Source organism: Schistocerca americana, chromosome 3 (genome assembly GCF_021461395.2).
Source record: "Schistocerca americana isolate TAMUIC-IGC-003095 chromosome 3, iqSchAmer2.1, whole genome shotgun sequence".
NCBI classification, from domain to species: Eukaryota; Metazoa; Arthropoda; class Insecta; order Orthoptera; family Acrididae; genus Schistocerca; species Schistocerca americana.
Window position 1 is genome coordinate 368,454,922 of NC_060121.1, and position 21,121 is coordinate 368,476,042.

Consider the following 21,121-nt stretch of genomic DNA (forward strand, 5'->3'; position numbering starts at 1 on the left):
GTTTGATCCGGCTACCTTGTTAGTAAAGGTAGGGTTCGGAAAGCACGAAGGCAAGATGCAGAAAATCTCGCCGTGTGCGGACGGGCATTGTCTTACTGAAATATAAGCCCAGGATAACTTACCACGAAAAGCAACAAAACGGGGCGTAGAATATCTTCAAAGTTGCGCTGTGTTTGCAAGGGTGCCGCAGATGACAACCAAAGGAGTTCCGCTGTGAAAAAAATGGCACGTCACACCATCAGTCCTGGTTGTCCGACCGTATGGCGGGCGATACTCAGGCTGGGATCCCACCGCTGTTCGGGACGTCTCCAGACACGTGTAAGTTGGTCATGGGAACTCAGTTCGGTGCGGGACTCATCAGTCAAGACAATTCTACTCCAATCACTGAGATTCCAGGCCGAAGACGTTCGGAAATGCCCTGGACAGCGATCTATTTTCGTTAGTTCAATTTTATCATTGTTTTCTACCCATAATCCTTGAAGCGTTTTATCAAAGTTTCTTTGTCTATTATATATTACTGCATTCCTCAAGTAAACATCTCTTTTTCTCAACAGATTTTAATCCTGGAGGAATGAATGAGGTATCGTTAGAGAGGTATTTTAACCGGCTTCTGACATTGCATACTGATTTTGCACTAAAACTTAGTACTTGTGAAAGATTTTAACGTAAAAGTGCTTCTAATTATCTTAGAGGATGGGGTATCAAGCATGCCCAGCTTCAGATCAACGTTTCACGAAACTAACTCGTAGATTAGGAATAAGAGACTCCCTTTCCATATTGTGGGCCACGGCCTTGCCGCAGTGGATACACCAGTTCCCGTCTGATCACCGAAGTTAAGCGCTGCGTGGCGTGGCCGGTATTTGGGTGGGTGACCATCCGGACGGCCATGCACTGTTGCCATTTTTCGGGGTGCACTCAGCCTCGTCATGCCAATTGAGGAGCTACTCGACCGAATAGCAGCGGCTCCGGTCAAAGAAAACCATCATAACGACCGGGAGAGCGGTGTGCTGACCACATGCCCCTTCTATCCGCATCCTCAACTGAGGATGATACGGCGGTCGGATGGCCCCGATGGGCCACTACAAAGACCATTATATTTGCTTTAAAGTACTTATTAACTCGATAACTTGTATAAAGCATTGTCACACATAATAACCATGACATTGCAGGAGTCCATTATCCCTGCCCGTCGTTTTGTTGTTGTTGTCTTAAGTCCTGAGACTGGTTTGAAGCAGCTCTCCATGTCACTCTATCCTGTGCAAGCTTCTTCATCTCCCAGTACCTACTGCAACCTACATCCTTCTGAATCTGCTTAGTGTATTCATCTCTTGGTCTCCCTCTACGAATTTTACCCTCCACGCTGCCCTCCAATACTAAATTGGTCATCCCTTGATGGCTCATAGTATGCCCTACCAACCGATCCCTTCTACTAGTCAAGCTGCGCCACAAATTTCTCTTCTCTCCAATTCTATTCAATACCTCCTCATTAGTTATGTGATCTACCCATCTAATCTTCAGCATTCTTCTGTAGCACCACATTTCGAAAGCTTCTATCCTCTTTTTGTCCAAGACATTTATCGTCCATGTTTCACTTCCATACATGGCTACACTCCATACAAATACTTTCAGAAACGACTTCCTGACACTTAAATCTATACTGGATGTAAACAAATTTCTCTTCTTCAGAAATGTTTTGCTTGCCATTGCCAGTCTAAATTTTATATCCTCTGTACTTCGACCATCATCAGTTATTTTGCTCCCCAAGTACAAAAACTCCTTCACTACTTTAAGTGTCTCATTTCCTAATGTATCTAATCCCCTCAGCATCACCCGACTTAATTCAACTACATTCCATTATCATCGTTTTGCTTTTGTTGATGTTCATTTTGTATCCTGCCCGTCGTACAATTACGAATATACTTTCCGAAATAGCAAACATGTTTGTCATTGTTGCCTTGAATTGTGATTTACCTCATGCTACTACGACCTAATGTCTTACGTAAAGTACACAGTGCAACCAAAATCTTAAAATACAGTTAGAAGGTATTGAGGCCATCGTGATACACCAGGTAAGAAGCGAACACCAAGTTTTAACCCACAAATTTCGCATTTATTTACTTCTTCGTATTTTATATTTTTATTTCTCATTAAACCCCTCTTCAACAACATGTAAATGTAAATATTAGGGTCATAAAGTTAGAAATTACAAACAACTGATGGCAGTCACATATTTTCCTGAGTAGAAATTTACAGGCGCGTGTAGTGGCCGCACAGTTTGAGGCACCATGTCACGGATATCGCAACCCCTCCCGCCGGAGGTTGGAGTTCTCCTTCGGGCATTGGTGTGTATTTTGTTCTTACAGGGTGTTTCAAAAATGACCGGTATATTTGAAACGGCAATAAAAACTAAACGAGCAGCGATAGAAATACACCGTTTGTTGCAATATGCTTGGGACAACAGTACATTTTCAGGCGGACAAACTTTCGAAATTACAGTAGTTACAATTTTCAACAACAGATGGCGCTGCAAGTGATGTGAAAGATATAGAAGACAACGCAGTCTGTGGGTGCGCCATTCTGTACGTCGTCTTTCTGCTGTAAGCGTGTGCTGTTCACAACGTGCAAGTGTGCTGTAGACAACATGGTTTATTCCTTAGAACAGAGGATTTTTCTGGTGTTGGAATTCCACCGCCTAGAACACAGTGTTGTTGCAACAAGACGAAGTTTTCAACGGAGGTATAATGTAACCAAAGGAACGAAAAGCGATACAATAAAGGATCTGCTTGAAAAATTTCAACGGACTGGGAACGCGACGGATGAACGTGCTGGAAAGGTAGGGCGACCGCGTACGGCAACCACAGAGGGCAACGCGCAGCTAGTGCAGCAGGTGATCCAACAGCGGCCTCGGGTTTCCGTTCGCCGTGTTGCAGCTGCGGTCCAAATGACGCCAACGTCCACGTATCATCTCATGCGCCAGAGTTTACACCTCTATCCATACAAAATTCAAACGCGGTAACCCCTCAGCGCCGCTATCATTGCTGCATGAGAGACATTCGCTAACGATATAGTGCACAGGATTGATGACGGCGATATGCAAGTGGGCAGCATTTGGTTTACTGACGAAGCTTATTTTTACCTGGACGGCGTCGTCAATAAACAGAACTGGCGCATATGGGGAACCGAAAAGCCCCATGTTGCAGTCCCATCGTCCCTGCATCCTCAAAAAGTACTGGTCTGGGCCGCCATTTCTTCCAAAGGAATGATTGGCCCATTTTTCAGATCCGAGACGATTACTGCATCGCGCTATCTGGACATTCTTCGTGAATTTGTGGCGGTACAAACTGCCTTAGACGACACTGCGAGCACCTCGTGGTTTATGCAAGATGGTGCCCGGCCACATCGCACGGCCGACGTCTTTAATTTCCTGAATGAATATTTCGATGATCGTGTGATTGCTTTGGGCTATCCGAAACATACAGGTGGCGGCGTGGATTGGCCTCCCTATTCGCCAGACATGAACCCCTGTGACTTCTTTCTGTGGGGACACGTGAAAGACCAGGTGTACCGCCAGAATCCAGAAACAATTGAACAGCTGAAGCAGTACATCTCATCTGCATGTGAAGCCATTCCGCCAGACACGTTGTCGAAGGTTTCGGGTAATTTCATTCAGAGACTACGCCATATTATTGCTACGCATGGTGGATATGTGGAAAATATCGTACTATAGAGTTTCCCAGACCGCAGCGCAGTGTGTAAGTGTAAGGACCGATGACCTCTGCAGTTTGGTCGCATGGGAATTCACACATGTGAACTTTTTTTTGGAAATTTAATTTTATTTACTTCTTTTATTTTGTGTTTGTATTTGCTCATTAATTATTAACAGTTTGTCAAAAACAGGCTGGTGTAAATACTACTGTGATAATAGCTGACAAGCTTACGATGCAAAGGAAGAAAAATAATAGAATCGTGGCAGTGAGAAGCGCCCTTCCTAAAGGATGGCTGCACCTCCAACACCTACTCAGAGAGAAAGGCGGCGTTCCCACAACTACCCTTATCCCAACGACTACACTTATTCCAGTTACTGTTACCATTTAAAACTATGAAAGTGCAGAAGTTTCGCATCGGTGTCCTGATTGTAGTCATGCAGAATACTCCTTGTGTTTGTTAAGTAATTTCAAGCGTTTGTCTAACAAGTACATTTTCAATGTTTGATAATATATCATATACAACTCAGCGAGGTAGTGCAGTGGTTAGCACACTGGACTCGCATTCGGGAGGACGACGGTTCAAACCCACGCACGGCAATACAAATTTAGGTTTTGCCTGATTCCCCTAAATCGCTTCGGGCAAATGGCGGGATGGTTCATTGGAAAGGACACGGCCGATTTCCTTCCCCACCTGTCCCTAATCCGAGCGTATGCTCCGTCTCTAATGATCTCGTATTCAATTCGACGTTAAACTGCTCCTCCTTTTCATATAGACACGTAAAATGTATGTATGTGTGTGTGTGTGTGTGTGTGTGTGTGTTCCACATATCCTAAACAACCGGATGGATTTCAACTAAATTTTGTACGCGTGCTGATTGTCTAGGAAGAAGTACAGTAGAGGAGAGAACCACCTAGCTCCCATATAGAGTGCGGGTGGAAAGCGTTGGTAACCTCTGACATGTAGGCTGCCCAACGCGATGGGTGTGCAGCGTGGGTAAAGAGAGAGAGAGAGAGAGAGAGAGAGAGAGAGAGAGAGAGAGAGAGAGAGAGGGAGGGAGAGGGATGAGAAGAAGATGGATAGTGCGACGGGGAGGAGGAGGTGGACCGGGAGAGTGTGGGGGAGGCGGGTAGGAGGGGGTGGACAGAAGTACAGGTAAGAGGAGATGTACAGAGAGAGAGGGGAGGAGGAGATCATCAAAGAGAGAGGTTGGAGGAGGAGATGGACAGAGAGAGAAGGAAGGAAGAGATGGATTAATAGGAGACTGAAATAAATAAGTTCCTGGGCAACATCGGGTTTCTCAGCTAGTCGCAGATAGAGGGGCGTATATAATACGGATCCTTCGAGCATACCTGCAGTTTAATGGAAAATTCGGAAGTGGGTATTGTTGATTGTCACGTAGGATGAATGGCCGGTCAAAAAGTATGCAGTTATCATCATCTCCACTTGTTCTGTTCTGTGGCAGGACCAGGCATGGCACCTCATCACTCAATGCTGGTTTGTGCTTCCCTCTTCAGTAATCGTGTGTTTATCGATTTGTTGTTGACACTGTTTTTAGGTGGTATCTTCCGCTTCTTCTCTATCTCCTTCGTTGCACCATGCCTTCAATCCGTTGCTGGCGTAAGCTCTGGTGTTTCAAGAAGTATCCAAGGGAGTCTTCTTTTTTTTCTTTTTTTCCGTTGTTGTATGTTATATGTATGTTGTATGTTAACCGGGAACCTAGAAACGACGGAGAGGCTCCGTCCTCGCCGCAGCCGCAGTGGTCCTCAACCCCACGACGACTGCGGCAGTCCACTTCAGCCCTCCGCCGCCCCACACCGAACCCAGGGTTATGATGCGGTTCGGTCCCTGGTGGACCCCCCAGGGAACGCCTTACACCAGACGAGTGTAACCCGTATGTTTGCGTGATAGAGTAATGGTGGAGTACGCGTACGTGGAGAAGTTATTGGCGCAGCAATCGCCAACATAGTATAGCTGAGGCGGAATAAGGGGAACCAGCCCGCATTCGCCGAGGCAGATGGAAAACCGCCTGAAAACCATAAACAGACTGGCCAGCTCACCAGACCTCGACACAAGTCCGCCGGGCGAATTCGTGCCGGGGACCAGGCGCTCCTTCCCGCTCCGGAAAGCCGTGCGTTAGATACCTCGACTAAGCGGGCGGGCTTTTTTTCCCTTAGAGTGCCTAAGAAGTTTCTGCTCGCCACAGTTACACGGATGTAATTGATTGGAAGCGCATAACAGTGGAGTAGGGACAGGAGACGAAAGGTTTTATGGTTTTTTTTTTATATTTAGGGAGAGCAAGAGGGAGGGATGGTTTTTTTCTCTGGTAGAGGTTGGTCGAAAAGGTGAAGTAGGTCAAGTGTTTTCTCTCCTACTCTCCTTTCGTGATAGAATATTTTAGAGGTTGCACGGATGTAAAGGCAGCTACTTCGGTCTGTGTAGGCTCCATTGTAGTACGTGCGCCGGCAGTAGCGCGAGTAGCCGGTAGGGAGTAGCGGTGCAGCGACCCCCCGCGGCGCGGCGCTTATTACGGCGGCTGACGCGACGATATGCAGCGTGTCAGCGGCCGCGGCGCGCATTGAGCGCGGTGACTCGGCGGATCGCGGCTCACGGCCGCCGCCGGCGCGGCCTGCAGCTCAATCAGCCGGCGTCACGCGCAGCCGCCGTACAATGTCGCACTGGCCAGCGCCGGCGCTACTCGGCCAACCGGACCAGGCGCGCGGGCCGCGACGGGCGCCAGTCGCTACCGCTCTACAGAGCAGAGCCCGCCTCATACGGACTGAGATTCGCTGCGAGATTACCGCGTGGCTCGCACGACGGTTCCCAGGCAGCCGCCACAGACAACGAGGCTGTTTGCCTGCAGTGAGTTTGGCAACTTTTCGAAAGACAACTTTCATGTGGGTATCTTAACTACACCACTCGTCATTAAAATTGCTACACCGAGAAGAAATGCAGATGATAAACGGGTATTCATTGGACAAATATATTATACTAGAACTGACAAGTGATTACATTTTCACGCAATTTGGGGGCATAGATCCTGAGAAATCAGTACCCAGAACAACCACCTCTGGCCGTAATAACGGCCTTGATACGCCTGGGCATTGACTCAAACAGAGCTTGGATGGCGTGTACAGGTACAGCTGCCCATGCAGCTTCAACACGATACCACAGTTCAAACAGAGTAGTGACTGGCGTATTGTGACGAGCCAGTTGCTCGGCCACCATTGACCAGACGTTTTCAACTGGTGAGAGATCTGGAAAGTGTGCTGGTCATGGCACCAGTCGAACATTTTCTGTATCCAGAAAAGCCCGTACAGGACCTGCAACATGTGGTCGTGCATTATCCTGCTGAAATGTAGGGTTTTGCAGGGATCGAATGAAGGGTAGAGCCACGGGTCGTAACATATCTGAAATGTAACGTCCACTGTTCAAAGTGCCGTCAGTGCGAACAAGAGACGCGTAACCAATGGCACCCCATACCATCACGCCGGGTGATACGCCAGTATGGCGATGACGAATACACGCTTACAATGTGCGTTCACCGCGATGTCGCCAAACACGGATGCGACCATCAAGATGCTGTAAACAGAACCTAAATTCAACCGAAAAAACGACGTTTTGCCATTCCTGAACCCAGGTTCGTCGTTGAATACACCATCGCAGGCGCTCATGTCTGTGGTGCAGCGTCAAGGTTAACCGTAGCCATGATCTCCGAGATGATACTCCATGCTGCTGTAAACGTCGTCGAACTGCTCGTGCAGATGGTTGTTGTCTTACAAACGTCCCCGTCTGTTGACTCAGGGATCGAGACGTGGCTGCACGATACGTTACAGCCATGCAGATAAGATGCCTGTCATCTCGACTGCTAGTGAAACGAGGCCGTTGGGATCCAGCGCGGCGTTCCGTATTACCCTCCTGAACCCACCGATTTCATATTCTGCTAACAGTCATTGGATCTCGACCAACGCGAGCAGCAATGTCGCGATCTGTTAAACCGCAATCGCGGTAGGCCACAATCCGACCTTTTTCAAAGTCGGAAACGTGATGGTACGCATTTCTTCTCCTTACACGAGGCATCACAACAGTGTTTCACCAGACAACGCCGTTCAGCTGCTGTTTGTGTATGAGAAATCGGTTGGAAACTTTCCTCATGTCAGCACGTTGTAGGTGTCGCCACCGGCGCCAACCTTGTGTGAATCCTCTGAAAAGCTAATCATTTGCATATCACAGCATCTTCTTCCTGTCGGTTAAATTTCGCGTCTGTAGCACGTCATCTTCGTGGTGTAGAAATTTTAATGGCCAGTAGCGTACCTGATATGGGCGCCCTTCCGACGACATAAACAATACCCCATATTTAAATTATGGTTTTACTAATCATTTTTCACTCGATCAGAGTGCTGTCTTAGAACACGTCGTGTCTACAAGATACCCTGCGAGTGTAACCTACCTTACGTTGTAATGTATTGTTTGTTAACCGGGTACCTAAAAACGACGGAGAGGCTCTGTCCCCGCCGCAGCCGCAGTGGTCCTCAGCCCCACGACGACTACCGCAGCCCACTTCACCCCTCCGCCGCCCCACACCGAACCCAGGGTTATTGTGCGGTTCGGCCCCCGGTGGACCACCCAGGGAACGTCTCACACCAGACGAGTGTAGCCCCTATGTTTGCGTGGTAGAGTAATGGTGGTGTACGAGTGCGTGGAGAACTTGTTTGCGCAGCAATCGCCGACACAGTGTAACTGAGGCGGAATAAGGGGAACCAGCACGTATTCGCCGAGGCAGGTGGAAAACCGCCTAAAAACCATCCACAGACTGGCCAGTTCACCGGACCTCGACACAATTCCCCGGGCGGATTCGTGCCGAGGACCCGGTGCTCCTTCCCGCCCGGAAAGCCGTACGCTAGACCGCATGGCCAATTACCTTACGTTTGTAACACTTTTGATATACAAGGCAGCCCGTAGCTCAGCAAGCCTTAGGATCCAGCGCTTGCGTGCACCGAACGTGGAGTGAACGTATGTCCATACATGGCGGAGCCCACGCGAAATACTGGCCCCGCAACGAACTTGTGATGTCACACTAATCGGCTCGAGGCCCACGAGAAGGACAGGCCATTGTGCGCGCGTCACAACACGTGACACTGTAGGTCTTACGAGTGCCAGCAGCTGTCTCCGGCAGGGAGGGAGTAACTGTTTCAGACGAGTTTAATAATTCTTGACTGTGTGTTTAAATGCATGCAAGTTCCCGATGGCATACGACGAAGTTAAGACCTTTAGTGGGTACCTTTTCCTTTGCGTACTGATGTCCTACACGGAACCGAGCGTTCCCGAAGTGTGGCGGACAAGCCTACTAGTGTGGTGTCTCAAGTTCGTTGCAGGGCCCTTATACCTCGTTGGCCGCGAGTCGCCTTGTCCGCTGCTCCGTGCACGGCCCATGGAAAATAAAAGTGTAATTGAAAAGCTACCCACTAAAGGTCTTAAATTTGTCGTGTACATCGCGAAGCAATAATGAGAAGAAGATGAGAGAAATTAGGCGCGTCCAGAGGCATAAGCAAATGTCATAGGAAAGAAAGCCTGTAATATTGGAATGATACACTCTCCGCTATGCACTGCACCGTACCTCCTGGAACATGCATGTAGATTTGAGTGCAAATAGGACGATATGTAGCATGGCGAAGACGGAATGGGAATTGTTTCAGATATATATAACCCTTAAACAATTTCCATATTATTATTAACTGGCTTTCAGGACGTACCCATACAGTCATCTGAGTAGTGGAAAGACGATAAGACAGTGTGCTTCGACAATGCAGATTATTCATTACTCTCAAGCGGTTTCCTGGTACAACGTTACATACGCTTACATTTGTCATGTGACGTGATGCAGGCGATTTTCGTGTCAGTTTTGACGATACGAAAATAAGGACAACACAACACCCAGTCTCCATCCGGAGGAAACATCCAACCCAGCCAGGAATCGAAACCGGGCCCCTTTGGTTAACAACCTGCCACGCTGAGCCCGTAGCTACCTAGGCAGACTGGGAAATGTAGCAGTGGCGCTGAGATGAAGAATCGACCGAGCAGTCGGCTGGATTTATAATAGTTATGTGCGGACGTTCAAACAGGCGGATTTTCTGGAGCACTGTGGTGACAAAGCTGATGATGTCTTCGGCAGTGGGTGAAAGGTGCAGGGAGAATTAGCTGGATGAATGAGGTAGGATGTCAATGGGACGTGTAGTGCAGTAAGTACGGGTTTGATGGCAGGGGATTTAACTTTACGCTTAACGAAAAAGGTTCGATGGGAGCGATCATAGGTGTTGCATTTTTGAGCTCACAGCAGATTCGTGGAGTTAGTGACGGGATTTGATGTCACGGTTGATCAGTTGGTTTTTATGATCTTTGATGAGGCAGTTCTGGAAGTGATACGCATCGATTTTGGAGCGCGAAAGTTCTACTTCGTGAGAATTAGAGCAGCACGGATGATAAGGTGATCGATGGTTGGTGAAATTTTTTGGTGTTTTTGCGTTCTGCTCTAGTAGCTTAACGCGTAGCGCGCTAGTTTGCTAGACTGGGCGGTGAGCAAGATACGGATGAAACCCACGTGACGATTAACGACGGTCTAAGGCGCTGCAGTCATGGACTGTGCGGCTGGGTGTGTGTGTTTGTCCTTAGGATAATTTAGGTTAAGTAGTGTGTAAGCTTAGGGACTGATGACCTCAGCAGTTAAGTCCCATAAGATTTCACACACATTTCTGAATTAACGACCTTTTTGTCTGGTACCCCGGCCACCTTAAGGTTTTTTTCGTACAGGTTTCCATAAAGTCACGCAAACCATGGCCATTCCTCAATTTCCGCCTCAGCCAAACGGTTGAAATACGATACCGCACAGAACAAGGTTTACACTGTTCACACACAGATGGCGAACATGAGTTTCCTCCTTTAGGTTGACGACTGTGATGGGCGCAAAGATGAAATAAAATAAAACTGCCAGATCATGAAAACAGATGATCTCATACCACGGGATAAACGCGAGGAAAGAAAGAGCGAGCGAGACGGAGAGCTCCGGTGCTATTTTCCTTGTAATATTCTTTGAATCTTGTCTGCGTTGGACTTCTGGGAGTCGTGTCGGCGTCTGATGTCATAATCTGGAAATGCGGTCATGCCAGAAAGACGCTTTGTTGGAACTTAACCTCCTGGTACTCAATAATTACTCCAGATGGCTCCGTTACTGCTTTAACTGATGCATATACGGAAAAGATGTACTTATCTGTTATCCAGTCTTTCCACAGATGACAACAAATACATCTTCACCTACTGAAACAACGTCTTATGATAGTTGAGGGATTTGGGACGTTAAATCGTAAGAAAATATGTACCATACACGTTAACACGGCGCTTTAAATTCAAAAAATATGTTTCATCAGACCCTAAGCTGAGTTGCCCATGAATTACTAAGAGCACGTCCCTTCCAATTTCCTCTTTATCCACCTTGCTGAATAGGCTTTAATCTTCTTTCTTCGCTTATTAGCCTCCTCCAGTACACTGCTCAGCAGCAACATGTCTAACAACGCTCATATCATCTGCACTGCAGGCAGACATTTTACTACCAAACAGCTAAGCGCAGACCTTACATTGTGCATTGGGTTCGGGAGACATGTTAGCCGTCGATGCTGCCCAACAGTGATGTGCGCCCTCGAGCCAAGTTAAAGTCGAAACTCACTCCGTGTCACACCGGTTTAAAGTGGAGTCTCTAGTGTGTAGCATCCTATCAGCTGTACACAATACGACTACAAATCAGGAATACTGGAGCAATACACTGATTACTTAAGGGAGGCATTGGCATATTATTTATTTATATTGGAATCCGTGAGACATGAAAATCCTCAGGGCGAAACATAGTTATTAATTATGAATATTGAGACCTTTACTTACTGAACCTTTAAAAAACTAGAAAATTATTAACAAATGTGATAGAGGCACTGGTGTGGTACACGTTAACAGTGGTGACGGGTGTGTATGATATTGTAGGAGCCAGCGATGTAGCATGAGTGAACAGATGTCAGCGCCGATGATGAGAGGATAAATGCCGTTTGTAACACGCAAACGGCATTGATCATGATTTCCTGGATGAATGAAAACTATCAAGTAACGCATAAATGCTGTGAGACACGTGAAGTGGTGCACGTGCGGTACAAATCACTTCAACAACAATAGCATTTGTAATTATAATGTAGTTTGATGTAAATACGTATTCGACTAGCGAAGGTGCAGTATATACGTCTGCACAGAAACTGGAAGACTCGAGGGTATGCCGAAGCGCACAATAAGCAGACAAACATCTATAATTTCAATATTAAATACAAATTAGATAAGAAATATCAAATAAATGATGTATGAAATCTGAACGGAACTGTGTGTCACGAAGCTTACGAAGTCACTCACTGATTGAGAGAATTTCATATTAAAAGAACACAAATAAAATTGTTTAGGGATAACATATACAGAAAATGCGCATATGGCTGTAAGCGTAGAAGATTTTCGCACTAGATGCTTATAAATTTCGAGATATACCGAGGTGAATGGTGTCAAAATAAGTCCACATAGACTGACACTTCGAAAGTAACTTAACATATTAATTATTGTTTTTGTTTTATTTGTTTTCCTTAATTTCATTTTCTTTCTAATCAATTAGAAATTTTTTATACTCATTGTTAAGCTATATGTAGAAATAAGTATCTTTAGTACTGTGTTATTACACCTATGAATTAAAAAAAAAAATACCAGACAGTGGAGAATTTTCAACGTATTGAGTGTATCATACGATTTGCTTTGGACACGCAAGAGGACAGGTTATCACAAAAGAATAAGGCATAGACGAGGTGTAAGCAATCAGTGGTTACTCAAGAATATGACGTATAGCAATAAGCCGCAGCTATGCAGTGGAGCCACAGTGAGTGATAAGGGGCCAACTCGAACATTTTCAGACTGAGCCATCATCCACTAACAAGCGTCAACGATCGACGTAAGATGAAACGTGGGGTATGGCACCTTTTAGCATTGGTCACAGTCCTCATTCTAATCTAATGTAACTCCACAAAATGAACTGATAGTCTAATGAGAAATGCCAAACAGTGACAATGGAACAACGTGTAGAGTTAAGCGTCTTCAGGAACAGGCGCTCAAATGAAGAGCTACGGATTTACTTGTATACAGGCCCACGCAGATGTCTCAGGTGCCGGGCACGAACGTCACCCCAGGGGGCACGCAAGAATGCAGAAGTCACTGATGGTGACAAAGGAAGGAGCTGTTACACCAAGCATGCAGTGCTTAAGAAATACCGCAAATAATTGTGACAGCGCACAGTAGGTAGTCAAATGCATAACGATTTTCATCTCTTACGCCATGTGCTATTCAAGGGAAAAAACTTTTTGTGGACTTATTGTCAGAGTTTTTTACCTTACACCCGACAACAAATCGTTTGTAACACGAAGTACCCGTTTTTAAGGATGCTTTAAAAGTGTCTCTGAAATACGATCTGATCTGATACGTACCTTTCATATAGATTTATTTTTATTACTAAGTTCAGCAAACTTGCAGCTACATGCAATAGTATATTATTAAGATGAGGGTTGTTACTACTATCTAAATTCCAGAATATTACTATATGAATTCTTTTAGAGTAGTTGAGAAAGCATTCTACAAAGCTGCTATATTTTTTACGAGCTAACTTTTGAAAACCGAATAATGTGACGTAGTGAATAATGCTCCGTTTTCTATTAGAATGGGGAGGTTAAAATTTTCGTCCTGTCCATTTCATTTAAGATTCTCACGGTTCGCAATAATAGCACTATTATTCCTTGAATTCTACTTCGCTTCGTCTTTAATTATCTCAGTTTCTATGACCCGAGAAGCTATAACACTTCATTCCTACTTCCTACCGCTAAGAGAGGTATACTGGAACAACATGGAATATGCGTTATCAAAATTTTTAGTCTTCGCGATACCTGTGTCAGTTCAGAAATCAAAAAAGTACCAGAGTACAGAACTTTCAGGACCACCCCATAGAATTGAGAGATAGTCAATCTAATGCTTTATTATCTTCCCAGAATTGTAGCGGAGATTTTAACAATAATTCCCGGAACAGAAAACAAGACATAAGTTATGAAGCACAGTCGCACAGATATATTTCAGTCTTCTTAACGAGCGAAAGGGGTGCATTTCGTTTAGGAAGACAGTCGGTGAAATTCGGTGTCATAAAACGGCTGAGCCAATTACCTGAGTTTTCAGCTTTACAGACTATTTTAAGTAAAGTGTAATCTGTCACCTGCTTCCTTAAAGAGATGAGTTACTGCAGTTTTATGCACTGAATTTGACTCACATCCAAGCAACGGGTCTGATTTCAGTCGTCTCATATCAATATATGTTACTAAAGGAATCATTGGTGTGGGCAAAAATAATGTGGGATTTCGATAGTTTTAGATTAGGGCTATAATTAATACGGAAATATTTAAAGACCGCACTGAAACAACTTAAAATGGTTCAAATTGCTCTGAGCACAATGGGACTTAACATCTGAGGTCATCAGTCCCCTAGAACTTAGAACTATCTAACCGAAGGACATCACACACATCCATGCCCGAGGCAGGATTCGAACCTGCGACCGTAGCGGTCGCGCGGTTCCAGACTGAAGCGCCTAGAACCGCTCGGCCACATCAGCCGGCTGAAACAACTTAAAGGTAGAAATAAGAAAAGTAAAGTAATGCACGCAGAAACGCAATCGTGATTATTAATTAGCACCAGTTTTGTGCTGAAATTTTGGTAACATCCAGCAGGACGACCAACATATACTGTTGTGACTTGGCAAGACAGACAAGTCACTATGAGAGGAAGCCGAAAGGCACGCGCTTAAGCTCACGCAGGCTGGCGCGAGGTCTGGAACAGTTAAGGGAATTAATAGTAGCAAATAAAGTACGTAGTTGATGTAATACTTAACTTTAATCCAGAAGTGGTGTACATCGGTCTGACGGTACAGGCATCACAAGTTAAATATCTATTGATAATGGCGCCTTGCTTGGTCGTAGCAAATGACGTAGCTGAAGGCTATGCTAACTATCGTCTCGGCAAATGAGAGCGTATTTGTCAGTGTAGCATCGCTAGCAAAGTCGGCTGTACAACTGGGGCGAGTGCTAGGAAGTCTCTTTAGACCTGTCGTGTGGTGGCGCTCGGTCTGCAATCACTGACAGTGGCGACACGCGGGTCCGACGTATACTAATGGACCGCGGCCGATTTAAAGGCTAGCAAGTGTGGTGTCTGGCGGTGACACCACATATACTAAAGTCTGTGTGACGAAATTGTTGTTGTATTACAGTCGTAAGCTCCATGTGGACGGTTCTGTGAGAATTTAGTAGAAAATTAAGACGCTATTTCAAACATGGTCTGTGCGGCTTGTCCCGGCGGAGGTTCGAGTCCTCCCTCGGGCATGGGTATGTGTGTTTGTCCTTAGGAAAATTTAGGTTAAGTAGTGTGTAAGCTTAGGGACTGATGACCTTAGCAGTTAAGTTGGTTCAAAAATGGTTCAAATGGCTCTGAGCACTATGGGACTCAACTGCTGTGGTCATAAGTCCCCTAGAACTTAGAACTACTTAAACCTAACTAACCTAAGGACAGCACACAACACCCAGCCATCACGAGGCAGAGAAAATCCCTGACCCCGCCGGGAATCGAACCCGGGAACCCGGGCGTGGGAAGCGAGAACGCTACCGCACGACCACGAGAGCAGTTAAGTTCCCTAAGATTTACACACATTTGAACTTTTTTTTTTTCAAACATGGTACTGTGTTCAGCAGCTACGCCATTGCTAAATGAAACCGCGAATAAGGAAGTAATTTTGCTTCTTCGAATATAGTCCAGCGGGATCGCATCCTTTCTCAGAATAGTGACTGCTTGCGTCCTTACAAGTCTTTGTGTGGTAACATGTCTTAGTAGCGTTCCTAGCTAGTTGTACTGTTCCAAAGAAAATGTCTGTGATGTAGTGAATAAACGCAGAACGCAAAGAATAATATTACGTTTCCGTTTTAAGAAAAGTGTCAGTAGAGATTCATGGGAAGACGTCAAGCGCAGAGGGCAGTATGGAACAACCGACATTAGCTCTTATAAATTTAGTTCGCATGAAATTAGTCACTACTCACAGAATTAAGGCAATATTCGAGGTTCTTCAGATCGAAATTTTTGGTGTGAATCAAACTAAAACTGGCGTGGAATACAAGTCTAAGACAGAGAAAAATGTGCCACTATTTGTCATAAAGAATCTGTAACAACAATCAAGTTGTTCCTCTGATTACCGCGATTCCGAAAGGCGCATACAAATCAAAATATCAGTAATTAAATCTGTTTCATAGACATAACACGAGATATTTTATTTCTGTTGGTGCACAGATGTAGCGGAAACGTACGTATTAATGAAAAGTATTATACACACGCTTAGAAAACATCTCAGGACGATCTTGTCTTCAGTATTGCTCTGAGTACACTCGTTTTTTTTTTGTTTTTTGTTTTTTTTTTTCTAAAAGTCCTGTGTCGTATATTGATATTCATGGCATGCTCTACACATTATTTAAGTAACGAAAAATGTCAAGTTGTCGCTTAAACCATTTTAACCCTGATCCATGCAGATGGTCCATGACTAAAACCGGCCGATATTTGGGTTTACATTAAAAGCGGCTGATGGTCAAACATGCATTTTATGCGACACATTTCACTGGAAAAACAACATCGGTGTCAAAATGACACAACTGTGTTTCATATAGCGGCTAAAGCTTATAAAGGTATGGAAAAATAGCTAAAATCATAACTTACACACACAATAAAGAGCTTTAATGACAAAACATAGTTATCAGTACATTAGCGGACAAACACACACAGACACACACACACACACACACACACATACATACACAAAGATTTTTGGGATCATGTTAGCAGCCAAGTTACATTGAGCTGAACGCCGAAAGCGATGTTCTTTCTTCGGAGCACAGTTAAATTTGTAAAAAAAAAAAAAAATCTCTGGCTCGATCGCGAAGTGTTACAATTAAACATTTGAATGACTTCAGTGCTGCTGCTGCGTATGATACTGCAGCTCACATGAACACGGTATTCATGGCAAAGAATTTTCATTTTACATCTGATGATAGTGCAAAAAAGCTTTAAATCCGGTTATGAGTCAATAAAAATACTTTTCTACCGATACAGTTAATTAGAGTTCTGTGCCTAAACTTGTACAGACAGAATCCCTTTGTTGCCCCTCTTTCTGTCTGTCTATCCCTCAGGAAAGAATAGAAGTATGAAGTTCAAATTTACGTCACATACTAAGGTCTGCGGTCCCTTGTGGGAGCAGAAATTTTAAGCTTCTCGAAAACTCACTCATCAAAACCTGTAGGGTACTTTCGTTGACCTAGAACCATTAAATTCGACAAGAAGCAAGGTTTCACAGTATATATAAAGAAAACATTCAAAAATTTTTAATCATTAAACACGAAAAATATTTTTTGTCATTTGTCATTCGTCTGTCGTTTTGCCTGTCCACCTGTAGAGATTTTTTCAGTTGGTGCTTCAAGTTCAAATTTACGTCACGTTCTAAGGTCTGTGATGCCTTTTCGGTGCAAAAAATTTAAGCTTCTAAGTTAATGTAATCAAAAGATACGGTCATTTACGTCACATACTTCTGATAATCGAGAATTCACTCGTCGAAGCCTATAGCATTCTTCTCTTTGACCTAGAATCATAAAATTTTGTAAGAAGCTAGGTTTCACGGTATAAATAAAGGAATAGATCTGATAATTGGTAATTGTAATTGTATGACACGAAAAAATATTTCTTTTGTCATTTTGTCTACCCGTTGTTAAGACCCTTTCCCTCTGGAACATGTTGGCGTACCAGGTTCAAATTTATGTCACATACTAAGGTCTATAGTTCCTTGGCGGTGTAAACATTTTACGCTTATGAATATATTCGGTCCAAAGATACGTTCTTTTACAGCACATATTTTGATGTTCGAAAATTCACTCGTTTAAGCCTATAGGATGCTTCCCTTTGACCTAGAATCACAAAATTTTGCAAGATGCTGGGTTTCACAGTATAAGTAAAGGAAAACATATGATAATTGGTCATTTGTAGTTGTATGACACGAAAAAATATTTTTTCGTAATTTTTTATCCATCTGTCTGTTTGTCTATCCGTCTGTTAAGACCCTTTTCCTCTGGAACATGTTGGCGTATCAGGTTCAAAATTATGTCACATACTAAGGTCTATGGTCCCTTGGCGGTATAAGCATTTTAAGCTTCTAAATATATTCAGTCAAACGATAGACCATTTATGGCACATATTTTGGCACTCGAAAACTCACTCAGTGAAACCTTAGAATCATGAAATTAGGCAAGAAGTAAGATTTCACAGCGCAAGTAAAGGGAAACATCCTGAATTGTTAATTTGTAATTATATCACACGAAAAAAATATTTTTTTTCGTCAGTTGCCTTCTGGCTTGAAATTTTAAAGTAAAACATTCTCAAAAGTCTTGGAATCCCTGGGACCAATATCTTGTTAGTATCAATGTCTATAACTACCAGAAATCGTTAATATCCTCGATCCTCAGATAAGCTTGTGCGGAACATTCAATGTGCGAGTCCTAACTGCACTTTTTTTATCTTACTAACAGTATTTCTATCGCTACATACGTACCATTCACTACTTCCTGCATAGTTAAAAGCTTATTGCGTCTTTGTAAAAGAGACAAGATAAAGCAAACAAGCGCAAATGGCATACAGTGTATTTCCCTAATCTGCATAACATAAAGCTTCTAATCGTTATGTCTCGTCGTCACGACACGTGTTAATGTTTGATATCATCTAACTACAATTACATGGTCGTAGTACTACAAAACCACAGGGTAGCAGCAGGTACGGAGTATGACCGACCACACTTGGGTCGTGCTGGAGTCCGGACGCTACTCACTGCAGACGGCCCGGCGGCTTCGGCCTCGGCGGCGCTGATGGCCCGCGAGATGGCATCGGAGAGCGAGACGTTGACGAACTGGGAGACGTCACAGGTGGCGGCTGCGGCCGACATTTGCGCGTGCAGCTGCAGCTGCAGAGTGCACGGCCGCGGCTGCGGCGACTGCCGGACCGCGCACCGCGGGCGCCGCTCGGCTCCCTCCGGGCCCGCTCGGCGGCCTTCGGGCCCACCGCCGCAGACACTCCCCCGACCCCCTTTGGCAACTTTCGCACCGAGCGTCACGACGCGACTTCTGCATCCACAATACCCTAGGTGGCGCAGCGCTCAAAAGCTATGTCGTCTCTTTCCTGTTACGATCGCATGCGGTAGGCTTCCGAGAAATGAACGGACGGATGGACGTCAATAGGAAATGTATCTTCTTCAGCTGATTTTTAGGACAACACGTGCCGTACAAAATCTACAAACTACAATCAACAATGTACAACAATGCCAAACCCAAAAGTACGAGAGACGTTCAATAAGTAATGCAACACTTTTTTTCCTCGGCCACTTTCAGTTGCAAAACCACGGAATTTGACGTGCGACATAGTGGAATATTACCGCTTCAGTGCTTATGCTGAAGAGCCAAAGCAACTCTGTTGCTGTCACGTCTTCGTATGAAGCAATTGTACAACGATTGGAATTCACAATATCCAGTGATTTATGGTACTATACGACAAGTTCGTTTATTTGGATAGAAGCGTATGGGGATTGTAAACGGCAAAATGAAATGCCGAAACCGGTTGCTTTCCGAATGAAATAAAATAATATGTTAAAGAATACGATTGTTGGTGAATTTTGCTGACATTGACAATAGGTTGATAATGCTGCCGACAAGCCGCATCCTTTTTGTGACCAACTTTACATCTCCAGACTATGCAGCCATAAGATATTTGGCATTACAGGTCACCTTTAGCACTTCTACAACTAAATAAAAGGTGTTCAACCTGACTTCCGCCGTTTGCCGATAGGTGGCGACAACGGTAAGTGGTGGTCGAAAGAAACAAATCGCAGACGTCGGACAGTTAGCTTGGAACTCGGTCAACATAACCTCATTCAAACATTACTCGATTTGTATCTCCATCATAAAGTTGTTCCTAATTGAAAATGTCAGTTTGCGAGCCTAATTCTCGTCATTAGCAGCACGTGTTACTGTTTTGTTTCAATAGGAAGAAAACAGCGGCTGAGTCTCATCGAATGCTCTCAAGTACGTATGGTAGTGAAAGAATTTGTTGTGAGTGGTTTCAAAGCTTCAAGAACGGTGATTTTAACGTCACAGACCGGCGCAGTGGTGGAAGGGAGAATGTTTTCGAAGATGCAGGATTGGATATTACTGAGTGAAGACTCGTTTCAAACTCGAGAAGAATTGGCACGATTTGTGGGAGTGACACAGCAAGCCATTTCAAAACGTCTCAAGGCTATGGGCATGATTCAGAAAGAAGGAACTGGGGTCCCGTGTGAGCTGAAACCAAGAGATGATGAACGGCGTTTGTGTGTTTGTGAACAGTTGCCTCAGGGGCAAAATCAAAAGGGATTTCTGCATCACATTGTGACCGGGGACGAAAAATGGGTTCACTACAAAACCCTAAACGCAAAAAATCATAGGGATATCCTGGCTTCCACGTCGATGGCCAAACCGAATATTCTCGGGTCCAAGACCATGTTCTGCATTTGGTGGGACCAGCTCGGCGTCGTGTACTATGAGTTGTTAAAACCAAGTGAAAGAATCACAGGTTCAAATGGTTCAAATGGCTCTGAGCACTATGGGACTTAACATCTGTGGTCATCAGTCCCCTAGAACTTAGAACTACTTAAACCTAACTAACCTAAGGACATCACACACATCCATGCCCGAGGCAGGATTCGAACCTGCGACCGTAGCAGTCGCGCGGTTCCGGACTGAGCGCCTTAACCGCGAGACCACCGCGGCCGGCTTGAGAATCACAGGTGTTCGCTATCTAACGCAATTAATGCGTTTTAGCAGAGCATTAAAAGACAAAAGGACGAAATACAGCGAGAGACAGGATAAAGTGATTTTGCAGCACGACAACGCTCGACCCCACGTTGTAAAAGAGGTCAAAACGTACTTGGAAACGTTAAAATGAGAAGTTCAACCCCTTGATACCACTTATGCAGACACCCATGGAAAGACTAATTCGGAAGCTTTTTCCTGGCAGTTTTTGCAACTATGAGAACTAGAAACATCTGTATTACAGAGGGTAAATGTTGCTTGCATGCGTCAGTGCCAAAGAAGTAGTTGGAGAGTGTACTTATTTCAGCAAACTACCCCTGATTTCTAGTTGCTTCAGAAGAACATTGCCAAATAAAGGGTTCCAGCTGGGTAGCGGGAGTTACCTCGCAAACCACTATCGT

General features: G+C 44.7%; 1 protein-coding gene across 1 annotated transcript in view; it reads right to left on the reverse strand.

The window, feature by feature from the left end:
- The window catches only part of LOC124606089, a 235,059-nt gene extending 215,467 nt beyond the window's left edge, over window positions 1-19,592 (reverse strand). The window contains exons 1-2 of the mRNA XM_047138054.1: window positions 19,555-19,592; window positions 18,710-19,001 (exon numbers count right to left, since the gene is read on the reverse strand). Coding sequence (XP_046994010.1) covers window positions 18,710-19,001; window positions 19,555-19,592 — 330 coding nt within the window. The remainder of the gene's footprint in view (window positions 1-18,709; window positions 19,002-19,554) is intronic.
- Window positions 19,593-21,121: the final 1,529 nt, after the last annotated feature.